The sequence below is a fragment of the Penicillium diatomitis genome (assembly GCF_028827545.1).
Source record: "Penicillium diatomitis strain IBT 30728 chromosome Unknown utg000003l_segment0_segment0, whole genome shotgun sequence".
NCBI classification, from domain to species: domain Eukaryota; kingdom Fungi; phylum Ascomycota; class Eurotiomycetes; order Eurotiales; family Aspergillaceae; genus Penicillium; species Penicillium diatomitis.
In genome coordinates this window covers 208,245-228,250 of record NW_026623175.1, presented here as the reverse complement: position 1 = coordinate 228,250, position 20,006 = coordinate 208,245, and the positions used below count along the sequence as shown (strand labels likewise).

Genomic DNA, 20,006 nt, shown 5'->3' with positions numbered 1-20,006 from the left:
GGGTCCAGTGAGGGCCGGGCAGAGAGGCCGCATCACCAAGAATGAGGGAGGGGATGCATGGCGGCTATCAATCAGGACAGAACAAGAGGGTGGGTGACTTGCACGTTGTGAAGATTACGGTGAGGACGTGGAGACGAAGAACGTACCTGATAAGGTGGAAGTGGTCATCATGACCGGAAGGGCAACACCTTGAACGGAGAGCTCAATACAAGGTCAAAGATGGACCAACAACAGATGGACAATACAGTGGACCCCATCGAGGTCTCTTGGTGGGAACTGGCAGATCGTGTTCGAAGTGCAGTAGTATGAGGGAGTCGCTGCCAACATGGGCCAGGAACGAGATGCAATGGTCGTGGAAACACGGAATCAGATCGAGTGGTCCTACGATAAGATGACGAGCCCAAAGTCTGGGGCGGTGGCACAGGCACCGGCGTGAACCCTCGATGCAGTCCGAGACAGCCAGGGCATCAATCATTACCCAACACAGATCAGAGGTATTTCGTGTGCATCGAGTGATCCCCCGCAGTGATCTCGAAAGGGTGGTGGAAAGACGGTCATGACTCCCACCCGACGCCGCCCAGAGACGCATGTCACTGCGGGAATAGACTCTACTCACATTGCTCGGAATGCAATTGATCAGAAGCCGCACATTCCAGTGGCCGCGTATCCTCAACTGTTTGGCCATGGGAGCCATGGCCTCGGACAGACAACTCTGGGCATGGATCATTCGGAGCCCAGAGATGGAGCAGCGCCGGGAGACGTTATGAATTAAAGACACCACTTCTTCGTGGGACGAGAGTTGCGCACGCCTCTCACTCTCGCCATGAGACCCTGCATCCTATCTGGATCATCTCCTGCAAATCCGATGAGAAATCTTCTACCCTGGGGGTTGTCGTCAGGCGCGCGTGAGACATGGTTCCTGATCGCGAGGAACCGATGAAAAGCCGCACGTCCTCAACCCTCTGTCGAACCTAAAATGTAATTATCTGAATTGAGCCAAATGATCCTCCCAGCAGGAAGTCCCGAAAAAGAAAAGCGGAAAAGCCAAAAAAGAAAAACAAAAAGCAGAATAAAGAACAACCTCACCCGAAAGGGAAAAAGAAACATCCAAAAAGAATGATACGCTCCACCCCAGCAGGAAAGAGAATCGGTAACTGTGCAAACCTTCAAAACAACCTTTTGGGGTGTTTGGACCCTCATGATTTGCATGATGTGAGCCATGGAAGCCAATGGCACCGAGGCTCTTGATGGTCCCCATTGAGAAGCATGATGTGCAATAATGCAATCAAGCCCCAAGAGAAACAATTACAGAATGTGAGGCAATCCCGAAGAAATCACTAAACGCATCTCCACCTCCGATCAGGCTGCGGTCGAATCCATCGTGTCGATCTCGACTTCCCGGTCCGTAATTAGACGGATTTCTTTTTTCTGGGCATTTTGGAGCAATTCGGTTTCTCATGGCGAGAAAAGTGGAACTATCGTTCAACGCGCTGCAGTGCCATCCTCGTCAGGAACCCAGCAGGCCCATTCGGCTACCCTCTCTCTCTCTCTCTCTCGGGGAACTATAAACCCGCCCTTTCTCGTCCCCCAGATCGCCCATTCTTCTCCTTGCGGCTGTCTCGAAACAATCACCACCTTGTTCCTCGCCAAAGTCAGCTACTCGACCAGCTTATATCGACCTCCCGCCCTTGAAACACCTGCCACTCGCCAGCGGTCTGAGGTTGGAGAACGGTGATCTGAGACCTGACCAACCCCTCCCCGTCCGCGACAATCCATCCCTCTCTGTCCTGGACGGTTCAGCCTCCACGCGCCCAACCACCGTGTCTTAGAAAGTAGAAGGTTTGAAGAAACAAGCCTCAAATCACGATCCTGGAAGACCAGAGAAAGAGAGGGCTGTGAAACCGCATATCGATTATCGCGGAAATCCAGGTTCGCGGCCAGAGGCTCATTCGTCCGATCCCCAGCTCGTGTCTCGCCCACAGACGCGACAGACGGTGATTAGGCCTTGAATCTTTTGCCAGCCAGCCATCTATCACGACCTTTGCCGCGGTAACAGAGGGAGGCTATTGTCTGCATTCCTGGCCTTGCGTGGAAGCGTTCCTCCGGCACGCGACGCGAGCACTCAGATAGATTTTCGACCAGAGCCATGGCATACGGTGGTAAGTCGTGATCTCCACTCGTGATTTCTCCTGCTGGCCCAGATTGTTTATTTGTCCTCGGGGATCCCTCCATTCTCTGGCTCCTTGTTCACTCTCTATCACTCTTTTCTTTCCCTTTCACACATACACACTCACTCACTCTCTCCCTCCATCTGTGTTGCTCCCAAGAACATCCAGTTCATTCTTTCGTGGTGTTCCTTCACTCCCTTCAGACAGTCTTGTGGCTTCGCTGCGAGTACCACTCCCTCGTGCCTCGAGCTTCTCTCATTCATTCCTTCCGTCCGCCCTCGTGCTTCCTTGTCGACCCTCTTCCAGAGGTGTAAAGTGCCAACAGCCTTCACTCTCTTACTGCCTGTTGCTCTTGTGCAATCCTTCTCCTGTCTCTTCACTCGTCCACCCTTTTCCTTGTCTCATCAATACTTTCCTTGATTGATCTTTTCTTTTCTATACACCTTGCGTCTTCTCTCGCCACTTCAGTGCACTAAATATCAGCCCCTTCCATTGGGCCACAGGTGATACTATCATTGATCATCACGCCCCTCGAGAGATTAAACTTGAGGAAATCGACGACATGAGATCCCAAGGTCAGCAAATCTCGGACCGCTTGACTGTGGAGGTGGACTGCCACTCACTGGGACCAGTTGATTGTCCCTCGATGACCTCGAGCTTCTCGCCGTTGGAGTCACCGACACCGACGCCGACCAGTTTATACAGCCACGGATCATTGGCTTCTCCCGGCTGGCACGACGGTGGCCACTACCACAGTTTACCTATGGAGCGCCGCACATCAGCGACCCCGCTGCGAAATGCATTCCGCATCACTGATTTCCCGTCGGCGGATCCGATGGGCATGCAAGTCAGCACCATGGACCGCCAGGAGCAGTTGCCAATCTCTTCCGAGTACCTGTCTGGGTACGACGACATCAATGACCAGCTGTGGATTCCGCATGACTCGATTCCCAAGACCTTCGAGCAGCCTTCATTCCCTTACCAAGCGCCGATGCCCCAGTATCATCACACTATGGGCCGCAACCACTACTATCGCCCGCATGCGCAGTCTGCGTATCTTCCAGAGTCGGCCTCCAACCCATGCTTGTCTCGGCCCATGTTCAGTCACCATGATCGTCTGCCTAATTCTGCGTCCATGTCCAACATGCTGCCATGGATGACTGCTCCCGAGTCTTTGGCTCCTCAGACCATCACTCCCCAACAGGCGTTCCCCGGCGCGGGCCCTGTCACTCCTCCTTCGTCTAATTATTCCGACTTTCCCGCCAGCTTACAGACGTTCAAGCAACACACTCCTTCCACCCCAGTGAGATCCCTGTCATTAGGGACGCCTCGAAGCGACACCCCTCAAAGTCGTCTGTCCGCGCATCACGACTACTCGGAGGAGTATCCCGTCTCGCCTGTGTATCGCGATGGACATATGGTATGCACCCATCGACAGCCCTCGCGCAAGCCGTCCAAGAAACAATTACTGCGTTCGCATCTTAGCCTCGAGAAATTGCCACCGATCATCAAGCAGGTGCAGTTCAAGTGCAAGGAGCCCGGCTGCAAGGGTCGTTTCAAGCGTCAGGAACACCTCAAGCGCCACATGAAGAGCCATTCGAAGGAGAAGCCCCATGTGTGCTGGGTCCCTGGATGTCACCGAGCATTCTCACGCAGCGACAATCTCAACGCGCATTATACAAAGACCCACAGCAAGCGAGGCGGTCGCAATCGTTATGTCGCTACCCTTGACGAGACCAGTCCTGATTATGATCCCGAGTTCCGTGGACAGCTGACACCGGACGGTCGCCCTATCTACGGTTCCAAGCTCGAGGAACTCCCTGACTGTGACTTGAGTGTCGATGGATGGGAGGACTAGACAAGACCGACTTTTGCTCCTGTCTCCCGTCGCAGCCTCCGCCGCTCCCATGACCTTCGCCCAAAATTTACATGTAAACGACTGCCTTCCCTCTCTTACACCCACGCACACGTCTGACGGTGCCTCTCAGTCCCAGAACCATCTTATACCTTGAAGGACCGGCCTTGGATCTCATCACCATCACATTCGTCTCTCTATTGATACCCTCGGGTGGGCTCTTTCGTCACCCACCTCACAGGACCTTGACCTTGAGTTATCACCTATTGTTCCGCCCCACCAGATCTGATGCCCCTGTTCTCCCTTTATATTACCTTCATTGCCTCTTTTTCATAACCCCTACTATACTTCCCTTCTATTGCATAATTTGTTCGGGCGCAAAAATGGCCCATGGGTGGAATTTTGGCTTTGGCTTGAAAGGCGTTCTTATCACTTCTGTGTCGTTGCGTTGATCGCTCACATTATTAATCCATGTGGAGAGTCTTGGCGATTTTGTACAATCAAAGAATCATCGTGTCTGTTTTGTCATCCTCTCTGCTGTTCCTGTCTATCAAGCTCTCCTGCCCCCAATAACAATATTCCAAAAATCAGAAAGTTTGTGCACTGTGACCTCGTCCCCCATCGTATCTTTGTGATTTCTGCCAGGAACTCATTCATGACCTAGTATAAACGTCATATTTTGGTACTTTTCCACATCGTTGCTGATCGGACCTCTTCCTCCACCTCCAGTGTCTCCATCTACTCTCACCTAGCTTGCTTTTAGTCTCTACCATGATTTCCCTCGAAGCTTCCGAGGTTGTAATCTAATTAGTCCTCTTTCAACAACTCTGAGAGCTATCACCCGTTGCGCGTCCGCCACAAATGGTCTATCGCATTTCACTCGATCCGAGTCTACGGGTTCCACGGTTCCTGACGTTCTCCCGATTCTGAATCTTACAGATCACAAATCGCAGGCCCCATTTCACAACACACACACACACACACACACACCGTCTACCGGGACGGGTGGATTTCATCAGTGAAGCTAGAGGACTCCACATGGTTTGTTATTTCCATTTTTTGGGGGGCTTTTGAAGAGAGCCCATTTTTGCCCTTGTAGTGAATCTGGCTTTGTTTTTGGCATTCTAATTTATTTGGTCTTGTCCTCTTCTCCGCGAATATATGTTCGAGATTGAGAGCGAGCTTCTGAAAATCACCACCCTTCACCTGGAGTCCTTCTCTGCAAATTCATCATGTTCAGCCTAAGCTGGAGGTCTAGACCAGACTTGCACATACCAATGTGAAGGCACCAGCAACACTTCTTCTACTCGCAAACCGGACGAATCAGTATATACACATGCATATCATCGTAAACCTTGATCGTGAGGGTCGTGTTGCGGGAAAAGCTGAACCCCAAAAAAGCCATAGTAAACAACAAAAAATAAAAATAAAAATAAAAATACACCAAGAAGGACTGTATTATCTTATGCATCATTTTCCTGGCTTCTAAAGCCCACCTCCACATTTCCACCGCCTCTTCCCATTTGTTATCTCAGATCTTCTGGTCTTTCCATGCGTCTTCCAAGATACTTCTGTCCCAACAGATTGGATCACAATCTCGTTCTCTTTCCCCTTCCCACTACCACCTCTTACCTCCTCCTTGTCCCTCCCCCTCCCCTCCACCTGCCTTTGCCTATTTTCGCTCGATGCGTTTTTGTCCACCCTTCGGTTCGGGGTTGGAAATGCCCCGGCAAGGTCAGGTCTGAGTCGAGGTCACAGTCGTATAGGAATGTGTTTGTCTCTCGCCTCCTCCATCGATAGCTAGTCTCATGGCTTGTTTACCTCGGAAGGTGCAAGTTACTCTTTGGTGCTCGAGGTACTCGCAAACAGATCCCACATTGAGCTGTGAAGAACGGCCACTTGACTGAGGGCGGCACACACACGTCGATATCGGTGGGAAAAGACTCTGTAGCTCTCTAGATCTGAATAGAAGTACATGCATAGGTAGGTATGGGAGTGTCGGGTCAAGTGCAAGTGAGAGAGTCGGTCAGCCGGCTGGCCTGACGCCACACGCGAGTGTGAACAAACTATGTCGCTGGCCGTGAAGACGACCACTGGACCTCAATGTCTAATTTTTTCAACACTCAATCTTGCACCCCGACCATAAGGGTACTTGTCCATTTATGACTACTTTGAGAGTGAGGTGGCAGATTCCAACCAAGACTGCGCTGATGTGTATAGATCTCGGTCAAGTGGAATGGATGTATGTATTCCATTCCGGCTCTGCGGATACTGCCTGGTCTTTCTTCATTCTACTTGGAACCTAGCTACATACTACATACCCGTCAGTAGGGAAGGTAACGGGTTCGTTCCACCACAAAAGGAAACGAGGAAAAACAAAACAACCCATGGAACCTGAGCCACAACAATGAAAGACGCATCTGCACTTGGAAGTCTCTGTTAGTTTGGTCAGTGTGGAATCTTTCTACTGCGAAGATCTGCAATTTCCACCTATTTTCATCTCGAATAGATTCGGATCCTCGTTGGTACCACTATTTGTTCATCCATTAAGAACGAGGCTCCCCAACATACTGTACTCCGCCTGATGCTGTGTGCTCAGTGCTGTATGCGCATGCAGACGCATGCCCTCGTCTCCCCCGATCGGGTCTCGTGCATACGTGCATTCTTCGGGGCTGTCGGTTGTGGCTTTCGATCTAGCCAGCTGGGACTCGAACCTGAAGTTGTCCGTTGACAGGTTGTACATTCCATGAACGAGTCGGGACTTGGTGAGCTCCCCATAGCCAATTGCTATACAAAGATGGAGCGGCCAAGAAAGATACTGATGGTGCCACGTAACCGAAAATCCACATCGAAATCGACATGGACATGGACGAACGAGCTCGACCCAGGATTCTTTTTGTTTGAAAGTTAACGATTCGGCGTTGATAGTCTCTTACCACGGGAGGATAGCCGTGGCCGCAGTATGGTCTTTTCAACCTACTTATGCTCCCTCCAACACGAGGGCTTAATGCTGCCCTGTTCCTGGTGTGATGGAACGCATCTGGACCGGGCTTAGTAAATCAGAGAGAAGCATCATGATGCCAACATACCTTCGTATTACTGAGGTCAAAGTTATATACGATTTTATTTCGCGACGAAAATACCAAGTACAGTACCAAGTACTCTGCCCGTTTCGTAATTGAAAATGAAGACTCCCAGTTGCATCAAAATGTGCCACATCAATAACACCCTACACCCCTGGACGTATTTTCCAGCCAAAGAATATCTCCAACCGTCTCACGAGAGTCGGCAGTTGAAGCCGAAAACGACACCCTCGCGCCGAAGCTGCGTAGTCCTTCTTTATTTCCTTTTCATCCCACCTACCTCCACTCTCAAGCAGATGGGCTTAACTTACAATAGATTGCTTTTTTTTTTTTCTCTTTTCGCTTCCTTTTGAATTATTCAAATGCAATGCAATAGTAACATTGCAGCTGACTGACCGCCAAGTGACAAATCGAGCAGTCTGAAAGTGCAGTGGGCGTCGTGCGTACAGACATGTGTGTTTTGTACCTATCAAGTACCCTGCGTGTGGGGTACTTGGTGATGCAGGGTGTCGTACACCGATTAAATGATGCAGAGGAGGTAGACCACTCCACTACGGTACATCGAGGTGAGGCAGCGGACTGGTAGATATACTGTACTACTGTAGTACTACCTTGGGAATCGAGGCGATTGTTGTCACTACTAAATACTGCTACCACCATTCCAGCTGGTTCTTCCTGGATGGTCACGACTGCAGCGAGCGCCGAGCGGCCATTGATGGATGGCCCATCTACCCTTTTCGAGGCTGTCTCGGGCTTTCCCTGCTTTCCATTTCCGTGGTGATGCGTCAACCTTAAAAGGGAACACACTGAACGGTGAAGTTGTCTAAGTGGAGCAAACTGACAGTAGGCTGTGTTTAATTTATGGCTTGATCAAAGCAATGGGCAAACGGACCATGTTAAGTTGTGGAAGCTTTCTCCATCGATAGTCCCTCAGAAATCGTTGAGTAATCGTGATTTACCCGACTGACAAAAGCACGAATACTTTGAATGAACTGCCTTTTCTGGGCAATGAAAACTCCATCATTTCTTGCCGGGAGATGAGAGCTCTACAGTAGCAGTCGATTGATAATTTGCTGTCTGGACTCTCCATACCTCAACAATACTGTATCGGACCATCACGCCCAACTCAATGAGCGACGATACTATCCCAACTCTCTGCAACAAGATGCCGACCGCTAATTCTTCTATGCCAAAAAAAAATACCAATTGGGAATCAACACAAAAGCTACTGGAATGCAGCTCCTGCACCTAGCAAATTAGAGCCCTGTGGAAACTGGGATCATGGAAGCATCAGGGAAAATGTCCACAAGATCTCTCATGCGAGGCTTGCAGGGATATACGCTGCGGCTTGATCGGCTGCAAAATTCCCTATCTTCTTTCTCTTCACGGACATCCCTGGGAAACGATCCCGTTGAACAGACCAAAGCTCCCAGTTTCCAGGAATCGGGATCTCAATTCGTGCAAGGACTCTGGGTCGTTTTCGATAAACACATCGTCGGGGGATCGGTATTTGTGCCCACATCGGCACTCAGGCCGTCTGGTCCAAGCTGCATTAAGCACGTCCGTCGCGGTAGACATTTGGAATGGGAGGGATTTGCAAAATTGAAACGGAGATGATCACCGTCCAATTGTCGGACTGCCTTGAAGACTTCCAGTCGGTCTGGATCGCCTCCTATCTCTGTCCAGGTCCATCGCTCTCTCTTCATGGACAATGCATCTTCCAGCAAAGGGCGAGATTTTCAAAAATGTGCATGCTGGCTTGGGTGATTTGGAGAAATGATTGCATGGCGATCATTTATCTCTTGACAAAGGCTCTTGGTAAGCTCTCTACATTATTGGGTCATGATCTTATGCGTGACGGTGTGCAGGTGGGTTGCAGTCGAGTTGTAGAGGCGATCGCTCTCACTCGCCTTGGGCCGGGAGAGAGATGCTGCCGCCATCTGCCGGCGTAGGCCGTTTGACTCGATTAGGCTGACATGGGTTCATGGACAAGAAAGCAGTTCACCAGAATTAGACTGTGGAATGGGAGCAATTGGATTCATTGTGGCCCTGAAGACCTTAATTTGTGAGTCAATGCTAACCGTCCTGGAGGGTTAACTGACGCGTCGTCAGGTGTACTGACCTAAATAGTAGACTGAGCATTCTGCAGTAAGTAAAAGCTTGCTGAGTACCTCGGTTTTCATTTGGCAAAAGGGCTCTCTTCTGCCGACATGGTCAAGCGATGCTCGAATCAGGCCCTACCAGAGTATACAGTAATCTGTTCGAAACAAATCAGAAACAAGCGATCTCGTGACAGGAGGAACAGCCTATTCGCGTTATCGGGGTACTGTCAGTCCAAAGGGAACAGTTGTTAAGGCCGGTTTGCAGCCATCGTGTTAGAAGAAGGGTAAAAAACGACATGTAGAATGCCTCATTCAGGACATGTGAAACTGGGAGTTTCCCATCCACATAGTTGACGTTCTCGCGTAACCATCTGGTCCCTCAGCCGCAAGTATCACTGTGAGCCACTATTCGCGTTTCGCATGAGAACCGTGGATGGCTAAGTGCCTATCTGGGACGAAGGGGTTCGTCTATGTTTCAACTGGACTTGAGTCTAGAGACGAGGTGTTGGGAATCATAGCTAGGTACTGGCTAACTACTGATCAACATCACTAGAGAATAGAATGAATTGGTGGAACGGGTGAGGTACGGTACCTACACTGAGAGACAGACTGAGTAAAGGATACACTTTGCTGTGTATACCTGCCTGGTACCTCATGGAGCATCATAGCTCTCGGTAAAGGATGTTTGAGAGTGGCGATCTGCCATGGGTTTGGATTGCTTTGGTCCCGTCGCCGTAGCCGCACTTACGACTGTCCATGATGATCAAAATCAAGACTTTCATGTCGTGATCTACCCCTCATGTCCTCACTCGCGTAGCCAGTCCTTGGGCTACTCGTTACTTACGAGGACAGATGGATAAGCGCTACTTGCAGTTCTCCATGTGGTGTAGCAAGGTAGCAGATACCCAAGCATTACTCGACCTGACTCATATGCCATCACACATTAATTAAACTGAAAAAGGCACCAGTGTTCATTCTCAAAGGGTATCAGCTAATTAAACAAGAAAGATCGCTGTCATGTTCCTCAAAATCAATTGCCCATTCCATTGTGCATCATATTCTGTTGCTGCATTTGCTGATTTTGCATAGCAAGTGCCTGCGCTCGTTGCTGTGTGAAAGCTTCACGATCGCGCCGCATCAAATCAGCAATCCATGCCTTGGCATTTTTCTCCAACCCAGCAGTATACTGTTGAGCAAGCTGCGGGGGGTACTGGTTCGGTGGACCATACTGAGCCATGAGTCGTTGACTCATTTCTTGTCGCAAGGTCATAAGACGATTCTGATACAGTCGATTGTACCGTACCATGTTTGCATTCTGGGCGGTCGGAACTTGACCACCGTTGGCTTGAGCAGCTGCCATCAACATCTGCTGTTGCTGCTGCTGCTGCTGTTGTTGCGCCGTCATTTGAGGGCTACCCTGATGAGATAGCTGCTGAGACTGCTGCTGCTGCTGTAGTTGCTGCTGCAACTGCATTTGTTGCTGCTGAGGCTGCTGCTGATTTGCCTGGCCTTGTTGCATCTGACCACCCTGTTGCTTCACCATTTGCATTTGCGCAAGCTGTGCGCGCCTGAGTTGTGCTTGGTATGCTTGATGGTTATGTTGTGGCATAGTTGGCATATTTGATTGTGCTTGGTGCTGTTGGTTCTGCGCCTGCTGCGCCTGTAGGAGTTGTTGTTGTTGCTGTGCTGACTTAATGTTTTGGGTAGCATGTGCATTGGCTTGCAATTGAGCAAGCTGCTGAGGTGTCAATTGAGACATGCTGCCCATTTGGCCACCCTGCTGTTGAGCAAGGATTTGTCGCTGCAACAGCATCTGCTGTTGCTGAGGAGTCAGCCCCATAGGAGCACCGTTCATGAGTGAATTCTGAGACATGCTTGGATTCATCATGGGCGTTTGAGCCATGGTGCCTACCGGGCTTCCTTGGTTCATGCGTTGTGTAGGAGTCACGTTACGGATGATAGGCGTTGCCTGTGACATGGCCGGCGTTGCCTGCGCCATCTGTGGTGTCGAGTGTCTACTAGGCCCTTGCTGACTCCTAGAAGCGGACATGGGGTGGCTCATCATGTTAGAATGAGGGTGCTGCAAGGAAGATGGCGGCCTTGGAGGACTTCCTGATTGCTGAGAAGCGCTGATGCTCATAGCAGGTGCCTGGCCTGCCATGGCGCTACCCACGAGGGGTGATGAAATGCTATGCGGCGTCTGTTGGCGCACAACGGGTGAGGACTGCTGTGCTTGAGCAACACCATTCGGCTGAGCCATGGTATGACGGTTCTGGGCCGCGAGCTGAGCCTGCGCCTGCTGGGCTGCAAGCTGCTGTCTGCGAGCTTCGTCTTTGGCATGCTGCTCTGCTTGTTGAATCTCCAACACACGACGCCGTTCCTTCTCTTGCTCCTGCTGCTGACGCTTAGCAATTTCCTGCTTGAGCTTAAGCTCATGTTCCTGCTTAGCCTTTTCCTCATGTTGCATGCGAATCGTTTCAAGTGTCTTGAAACGTGAGAAGCGAGGCTCAAATGGCGCCACTCCGGAAGTCTCGTCCACGGTGGTAGCCTTGGAAGCACCAGGCGCACTAGAAGAGTTTGGTAGACGCTCATCCATGATAAGCATAAAGCGTTCCTCCTCGGCGGCAAGTGCTTCGTCGGCAGCGAGCTCAGCCACGGTTCTCTTACGTCGTTTCGGCGAAGGTGGCGGGTCATTATGAAGTGGGCTTCGCAAGAACTTCAACAAAGCTTGTGTCTCTTCGAAGTTATTTGCGAGGCCCAGGTAGAGTTGGGGAGCTAGACTGTTCACGAGCATTGACTCGCATTCAACTAGGTCTTGCGGCTCCACAAGAGTCTTCTGTCGTTTCTGAGGGTTCCCTCGATCCGGCTGTGCCACAGTGGGAGACTGCGGAACGGTGGAAGATGATTGAAGATGCGAATTTTGGTTGAGAGAAGCGGCTTGAGGGTCGGGCGTTGTAACAAAGAGTGTGAGTTCCGCTTGTAGGACTCGGGGAGTGGGGTGAAGGACGGTGGTGAAGACCCTGGGTTTTGTCGACGTATCCTTCGCGTTGGATGAAGTCGTATCTTTCGGCGCTTCAGCTTTATCATCACCTTTTTGATGCCCAAGATGATTAGACACAGCGCCGGAATCTTGGGACGATTTCGAGGATTGAGAATCAGCATTTAGCTGAGTCTGTTTGGGGTAAGGAACGAAGGCGGAGGGAGTGATATGTTCATTGTAGTTATGAAGAGAATAGGGAGAATTGGTCTCTGTGGTCGTCGAGACAGATGTTTTTTGCGCTTGCGCGGAAACGGACTTGTGATCAACCACACGCACGATGAGGCATCCTACTCAAAGAATCGTCAAAGATTTGTTTCTTCTGAGCAAACATACTAGCCCAGCCTACAGGGGTTTGGATTACCTTCGTAGAACCTCACACCGCCGCGCAGTAATTCCTCGATAATTTCATGTGGAATCGTTCCGGCGCGGATGTGTTCAAGGATGACCTTCATCTCCGAGTTATAGGGAAAGCTTCCATCTTGCTGATCGAATCGAAAATGTGTTGGGTGAAGATGAAGTATGAGTGAAGGGGCGCTCTTCGCGTATTTCTTCAAGATGTATGAAGTGGTTTTCACTAAAAACGGCAGAAGAAATCGGTTAGTGAACAAGATGATAACGAGGCACTGGGGGATGGATGCAAGTGAACAATCCTCTCACCATAAGGTCCAGCGCCCGAGCTTGGAGACCGAGTCTGGTCTGGCGCAGATGAGTTTCGTGTCGTTGCACGGGTTTTTCGTGAGGCGGTTTCATCACCTCGTTGTGCATGCGGTTTGACTGGATTTGATGCGCCATTGGCATTGCTAGGGGAATTGAGGCCATCATTTCCTACTATTTGCTGTGCCACCACATGAGAGCCCTGAGTGAGAGGTTCCTGTGTGATTTTTGGTGAAGAGGACAACGCTTGCTGGGGTTTGACACCATTTGACCCAGTCTGGGGGAAAGGCGGGGGCGGCCGCTTCATCTTCGGAGGATGGGGGCTTGGCTTCGAGACCGCGGTTGCCATCATCGGCGCAACAGCGCAACGGCGCAACGGCGCAGCGGGCGCGATGAAGTGGCTCCGAACAAGTAGCTAGGAGGCTATTGAGTGGTTGTATTGGAGAAGTAGTGAAACGAGTTGCTGAGGCCGAGAAAGAATGAGATAACCGGCGCGCAAGACATGCGGAGTTCGGCTAGTCGGTTTCGGTATTAGACGCGGCGATACCGGTTGAAGAATGAGAAATTGATTAGGTAGTCAGAAATGACCAATTTGAAAGAGTGAAGGCGATCATTAAATTTGGCAACTTAGGCTAATGGTTAAGGGGTCGGATGCGCGGTGGGCGTTCTGCTGCTGCAACTGGGTAGAACGACGTGATGATGCGGTGCCGCGGACCGGACGTGATATAGTCACATGACCATCCGCTTTAAGACTAGTATGAGGACCGACATGGTACACCAGTTGACCATCGCAAAACTGGATGCCCTACTTGCACGCTTGGCACTCAACAGCAAAAGTCCCATGCTCTATGGCACAGTGCTTTTGAGTCTTTGGGTATGTAAACATTTTCAGACGTTGCACCCTGTAATCTTATGCTTTTTGTACCTCGACTTCATTTGGAACAGCACCTACAAAGAGTCAATAAAGATACGGCCTTTTCAAACTTAATTGGATGGGGTTAATCAAAGGCAAAATGGAAACCGCTAGCAGCACGAAAGAAAGACAAGTACTATATGTGTGCATCGAGCAATATGGACAAGCGATGTGGGTACTTGAACGTCGGCATAGACATCATAGAGATTGTGGAGCAGAGCCCTCGATCAGCAGATCAGTCCAGACCCTTCACTCGGCGGCGCCAGTCATCTCCTACACGAAGAGCATCCACCACGTCAATGCGCTTTCCGATCCCGATAGTCCCCTCCTTCTGCCACCACTTCTCACCCTTCTCGGCGAGAACAGACTCTTCATCGCTATCAATGAGGCCTCCACGACCGCCTTCGTCGCCGACTACGACAATGACCTGACGCACCCAACCGGATATATGATGCGCAGCAGTGCCCTCGTCACCTGTCAAAGACTCCTGAACATAGACAAGCTCCGGTGACAAGTGACGCACAAGGTGCACAAAGCCAGTAGCTGTGTTGAAAGGCATGATCATGCTCTCTTTTTCAACAATCGCCTGAGCTTGCGTGTACAGAGTTTTGAAAAGCATGTTGGTGCCATCCATACTGTCTTCGTGGCGCGAGTCTAGACTGTTTGGATCTGCGATCGCCTCGGTCGAAGAGTTCGCTTCCTCGGTTGCAATGTTGGAGAATGAAGATGCAAGAGAGGTGGTTCTTCGAGAGGGACTACTTTGTCCAATTGCATGTTGGAGGTCAGGGGCATAGATCAAGACAAAGATGCGAGAGGTGTCGAGATCAACATGCTCGGGGAGATGAGAAAGTATAGACTGAGGCGGTAGGGTTAGAACACGCGGGTACGAGAGGCAGTCAAGGTAAGATCCATAGGATAGTACGTACGGCATGCTCTGAAGCATAAGCGTCCGAGTCCGGAGGAGTAACAGAAGAGACAACGATGGCTACCGTCTTCTTCTTGTTCCTCGCGGGTTGGCCTTGACCGACCGGTGGTAGATGGCTTGATATAGCCCCGCTGATAAGTGGCGCATCGCCCGTGGGCTGGTTGCGCTGCGTCGCTCGAGACTGGGCCTCTTCTGACCATCTCGTATGGTCCTCAAAGTCGCCACGATTCTCTTCGCGAATCGAGGTTAAAGCCCCGCCAACGTATGCGCCCGCAGCAGTGACACCGGCCATTACCCTTCGACTCGCACCGTCAAAAAGCTGCTGTGGGCTTGGAGTTCGTCGCAGTGCTCCTTGCATTCGGGTCATGAAGCTGGGGTCATACTGATGCTCCCCATGTTCAGCACCGGGGACTATCTCTTTGTTGTGATCTTCTGTCCTGTATGATGGAGGATAGTCGCCGTGCACTGTACCTGTCGGATCGGTCGCGTAGGGGGCATCCCGGTCGTTAGAGGGTCGTTCGCTGTCATCATCCTCATCTCTTTCGCTCCAGATCCAAGCCGCGATACTCAATGTTGCGACTCCGACAGTGAGGGCCAAGGGGACCCAGTAACCCAGAGCCGTGCGTGAGCTATTGCCGGCTCCACCGCGGCGGCGAGCCTCCCCGGGGTATGACATTGCAATGACGGGCGCTGAATTCGACAATGGCACATTTAAAGAAATTTGGTCGCAGGCGCGGCTATCACATTTCACTCCCCTTCAGAAGAAGAGCCGACGTGCAGAAAGCAAAGCGCAAGAGGAGTCATGCAGGAGGACTGTGAGTTTATCGACCTCGGAGCACAAGAAACATGTGGCTGGAGAGCCCCGTCGTAACCGCGGCGTTAGGAGCGACGGGCTGGGTGTCCAGTTCCACTGTTTGTTTTGTTTGAGCGGAGTATCAACGCGGATAATCTCAAGCCTGAGGCACCTCATGCTAGGTCATAGTGGAATTTTGGAAATCCGGAGGAGGCGGGTCAGCAGCTGACTCACGACTATCATCACGTGATAATATCAAAAAATGTCCCGCGCGGTTCGTCACGGTATCAACAACGAGGGAATTACTTGTGGATAGCTTTGGGGCAGATTTTGACCCGATCTGAGTGTGCAACTGCGGCTGCAAGTCCTCAAACCATCAGACACAGCAAAGTGGTGGAATCGGATCAAACGTTCTACCGCTGACAATAACCCCAGGTTTTATTGTCTGCGCACGGCGGGGCTCACTTTGCTACCGAACTTGCATCTCATCTCTTTTTTTTTTTGATCCTCGTTCAAACCTGAGACCTCGAATAGGGCATTAGCGCGATGCCTTCTCCTTCAGCTGTTGTCCCAAGTGTTGGGATACAAGCTCTCATTCTCTGCGGCCCTGGAGTATCTTTAAACACATTCACTACCAATGAGGAGTATCCCAAAGCATTGATTCCGCTGGCCAACAGGCCGCTAGTCTATTACCAGCTCTCGTGGCTGAAAAAGTCTGGAATTACCGGTATGACATGCATTAACTCAGCGTGGAGATCATTTCGAAACTAATAAGTTGTTCATAAAAGACATCACCTTGATTACTCCTCCCTCGACTGCTGCTCCTCTACAAGCCGCGCTGCAACAAAACCCTCATCTGACTTCCCTGCCATCTCCGTCCCCGTCAGTCTTGGCGCCGAAGGGACTCGATTTGAACATGGGAACTGCGGAACTACTCAGACTGCCCGAAGTTCAAGCTTGCATCAAGACCGACTTCCTTCTTCTCCCATGCGACTTAGTCTGTGAAATTTCTGGCGAGTCGCTTTTGGAAGCGTGGATGGTTTCACAAAGCGCACTGGGAGGCTCATCAACAGTAGTCGAAGGTCGCAATGCTCACGGACCAACTTCTTCTGGGCCCGGCGGTGAGTTGGGTGGGCGCCGCGGCGGACTGACCGTCTTTTACCAGACACAAGATCGTGAAGAATCCGTCAAAGGTGAGGGAACGGATTTCTTGGCTATCGCGCCCCTCGATGACGATGAATCTCCGGCTGTATCACATGCTGTTGAAGGACCTGCTGCCTTAAGGCGCAACCTTTCGAAGGTGGTTCTTTCAATGCCGATGGCGACGGTCAAGGAGAAAATGGAGCATGACAAGGGCCTGCTCCTACGCCATTCTCTTGTCACGACACATCCTCGCGTCAAGATGCTCACCACGTTCCGAGACGCCCACCTTTACGTCTTCCCGTACTGGGTCAAAGAGTTGGCTCTCCGACAGGAACACTTCCAGTCAGTGAGCGAAGACCTTGTTGGATTCTGGGCCAAAGCCGAGTGGCAGCGAGGCCTTGGTGAAAAGTTGGGCATGAGCGAGATCTTCAATCGCGAGACCGGCCACAGCACCGATAGCGCAAGCCACGACGGCGAGTCAATAGAGGAGGAAATTGATCTTCTGGCTATGTCTACAACAAGCTCCAGGCCAAACATCAACGTTGGGAAATCCACCACAACCACGGCCTTTGCATCTAGGGTCTCCAATGCTCCCCCTTCAACTCAAACGGAGCCCTTGAAAATTCCGCGGCTCCTGGCCTATGTTCAGCGGGGCTCTGCGCCATTCGTACGCCGCGTTGACAGCAGTGCAATTCTGCTCTCGACATCTCTTCGACTCGCCAAGCTCGAGTCTATTGAGGAGGCTGGTGCTGCCGCTTCACCATTCGCTCTTCCTCAGAAGATTGCCAACCCCGATGGTGTTGCGCAACGGACAACGATCACCAAGGCCGATTGTCTGGTGGGTGAGAACACCACCGTCGAGTCCAAATGTGTGATCAAGGAGAGCGTGATCGGTGCCAATGTCAAGATCTGTTCCGGGGCCCGTCTACAAAGATGTCTCATCATGGACGGCGCTGTTGTGAACAGTTCCTGTACCCTCACCGGCTGCATCGTGGGTCGCCGGGCCGTGATTGGCAAGGACTCTGTCCTGAAGGATTGCGAAGTCGGCGATGGCTACCTTGTCGAGGAGGAGACGGATGCCAAGAACGAGAAGTTCATGATCTTCGAGGGGCTGGAAGATGATGAAGATATGGGTAGCGCTGACGATTTTGATGGCGAGGATGGCCTGGGGTTTTAAAGTAAAAACTGGGCTTCTCAAATTTGCATGGGGCGTTACGATCGTATCTCAGACTCTATAGCCAGTACGAGAAAAGTCGTGCATACGGTGCGTGACAATCTGGACTTCGGGTCCTAAGCCTTTGAAAATAAATGTACAGAGGGTCTCCTTTGACACCCCGCCCTGCAAAGGATATTCTCTTCTTTTGTTTTGTTATTTTTGTCCTCGGCGCGGACTCATGAATCATAACGAATATTGGGGCCTCGTATTGGAAGTCCCAACCATTCTCTACGCTCCAAGTTAATACAGCACCATTGGCCGATTGCTGCCTGAACATCTTGTCGAGGATGTAAACATAAAGCTATTGTACGTGCACCTGTATTCAGATCCAAGTCTTTTACAGTGCGGTGTAACTCGCTTAATCCCATCATCCCAGTACATTCGGCACTTCGAACGACCAAGGACGGGAATCGGGGTATGGAAAGTTCCCAGATGAGGAAAAAACAACAACCCGGCAGCTCTTAAGACCGGGCAAGCATGGTCAACCTCAATGGACACATGAGATGCCTTCCAATTCATCATGGATTATCGTATTCCGATCCAGACAAAATCCGATGTTTCCCCTCACCCGTGATCAGCTATGTAAAGTTTGACCAAAATGATGAGGATCGGTGACGATTCGTGGACTGATGGTGGAGTACATGAATCAGGTAAGCCTTTGACATCAATTTGGCTACTCCACGATTTCGTGCGCTCTTGGATTGGCTTCAAGTGAATTTATACGGGAGCGAAACCTGTCACTATTAGTCCATCTTCGGATGGAGCTGGAGTACTCCTGTGACGTTCGTAATCTGTTGTAGTACTCATTTACAGTACAATGCGGTAGCAGTCGTCCTTATCATAGACATTTAGAGATAGTTGTCATGCACTGCCCAGGACCTCCATTACATCACCATCTCTTCGATCATAGCCCACAGGTAATGAAGTCTATCGCTCTGTGTTGTCATGTGAAGGAAGGACCTTACCTGGTGAATGGAATCTGAACTCTACCACACGCACGTGTTGCGGCTTCTCTAAACCGTTGCTGGATTCACAATTTCACACTTTGTTGTGGATCCGGAGGCACGGTGGTCTGAACCTCCTAAGACGTGTGGACTGTGGATCAATCGGATCTGTCAATCAGCGACCACAGGGTCTGTCTCCGTTGATCACACGGGATGATTGTGGCCAATGTTGCTCGACCGCATATTATCGATGGCAGAGCAGTTAGCGTACGTCTTCGGCGTCGACTAAGATGCATATCGACTAATTGGGCGACCCCGACAGCCGACCAGAGGCTCCAAACGGCTGATTCCTCCGTCCGGAGATGCAGCGAATACGGGCGTGCTGTGGACGGGGGCTGTAGGGGACATCACGGAGAATGACTCGAGTACTCAGGTAGATCGATGATGAGGGGAAGGGAGGGTGGTGAAGCGCCTTTTAGTGGAGTCTAAACGCGAAAGAACAAATAAGAGTCATTTATCCGAGACAAAAGTCATGCAAGTGCTATACTACTGTTCGCATAATCGGTCACTCGATGGTAGCACGATTTCTCCGAGCCTCGACATTCACATTATTCCACCTCCTATTCAGCCAGCGGATTCTATTCGATCCCGCTTTCTTGCTCGCAAGTAAGTCGTTTCTATCCGACCGCGTTTCGATCCGCTGGAACATGGGATGATGGGAATACCTGGTTGAGCGATACCGATGATTCAATCAGCCTCAATGCAGAAGAAGCAGCCATACTAGTCATCGCGATGTCTCCTTGATTTTGATTTGCCTCCTAAGTGAACTTGCTGACGAGACAAAACTACACCAAAAAGTAAACGCTCAGCGAGATTGAAAATCTACTTAAATCAGATATCACCAGAAAGATTGTTTCAACCCGAGGGGCACACCCATTCACTGGGTCCATCGTAACACATTGCTACCTATATGGTCTCCGGTCTCCAGTCTCCACCGGCGATCCATGGAATCTGAAGTATCAATCGCTGGGTAGCTGATTCCCGCACTGCATATGCTGAAGTGTTCGTTGCACATGTGGAGAGCTGGGGGCCGAGCTGCGGCTTTCTCCGATCGATTTGTTTGAACCGCAAAGTAGGCCACGGCAAGGAAGAGTCAGTCAAGTCAGTCGA

The 20,006-nt window shown here is 50.9% G+C and overlaps 4 protein-coding genes across 4 annotated transcripts; 2 read left to right on the top strand and 2 right to left on the bottom strand.

Annotated features, from left to right (window-relative positions):
- Nucleotides 1–2,730: 2,730 nt before the first annotated feature.
- On the top strand, nt 2,731–4,026 carry brlA (C2H2 type transcription factor BrlA; the record flags this gene model as incomplete). The annotated part of the gene is made up of 1 exon (XM_056931944.1): nt 2,731–4,026. The coding sequence occupies one exon, from the start codon at nt 2,731–2,733 to the stop codon at nt 4,024–4,026; it is 1,296 nt and encodes a 431-aa protein (XP_056791903.1).
- Nucleotides 4,027–10,238: 6,212 nt separating this feature from the next.
- Nucleotides 10,239–13,254, bottom strand: N7539_002340 (uncharacterized protein; the record flags this gene model as incomplete). Its single annotated transcript, XM_056931943.1, has 3 exons — nt 10,239–12,535; nt 12,610–12,822; nt 12,906–13,254. 3 exons carry the CDS (start codon nt 13,252–13,254, stop codon nt 10,239–10,241), a joined length of 2,859 nt encoding a protein of 952 aa, XP_056791902.1.
- A 796-nt stretch (nt 13,255–14,050) lies between these two features.
- Nucleotides 14,051–15,416, bottom strand: N7539_002339 (uncharacterized protein; the record flags this gene model as incomplete). Its single annotated transcript, XM_056931942.1, has 2 exons — nt 14,051–14,671; nt 14,742–15,416. 2 exons carry the CDS (start codon nt 15,414–15,416, stop codon nt 14,051–14,053), a joined length of 1,296 nt encoding a protein of 431 aa, XP_056791901.1.
- Nucleotides 15,417–16,079: 663 nt separating this feature from the next.
- On the top strand, nt 16,080–17,853 carry N7539_002338 (translation initiation factor eIF2B subunit gamma; the record flags this gene model as incomplete). The annotated part of the gene is made up of 2 exons (XM_056931941.1): nt 16,080–16,260; nt 16,322–17,853. 2 exons carry the CDS (start codon nt 16,080–16,082, stop codon nt 17,851–17,853), a joined length of 1,713 nt encoding a protein of 570 aa, XP_056791900.1.
- Nucleotides 17,854–20,006: the final 2,153 nt, after the last annotated feature.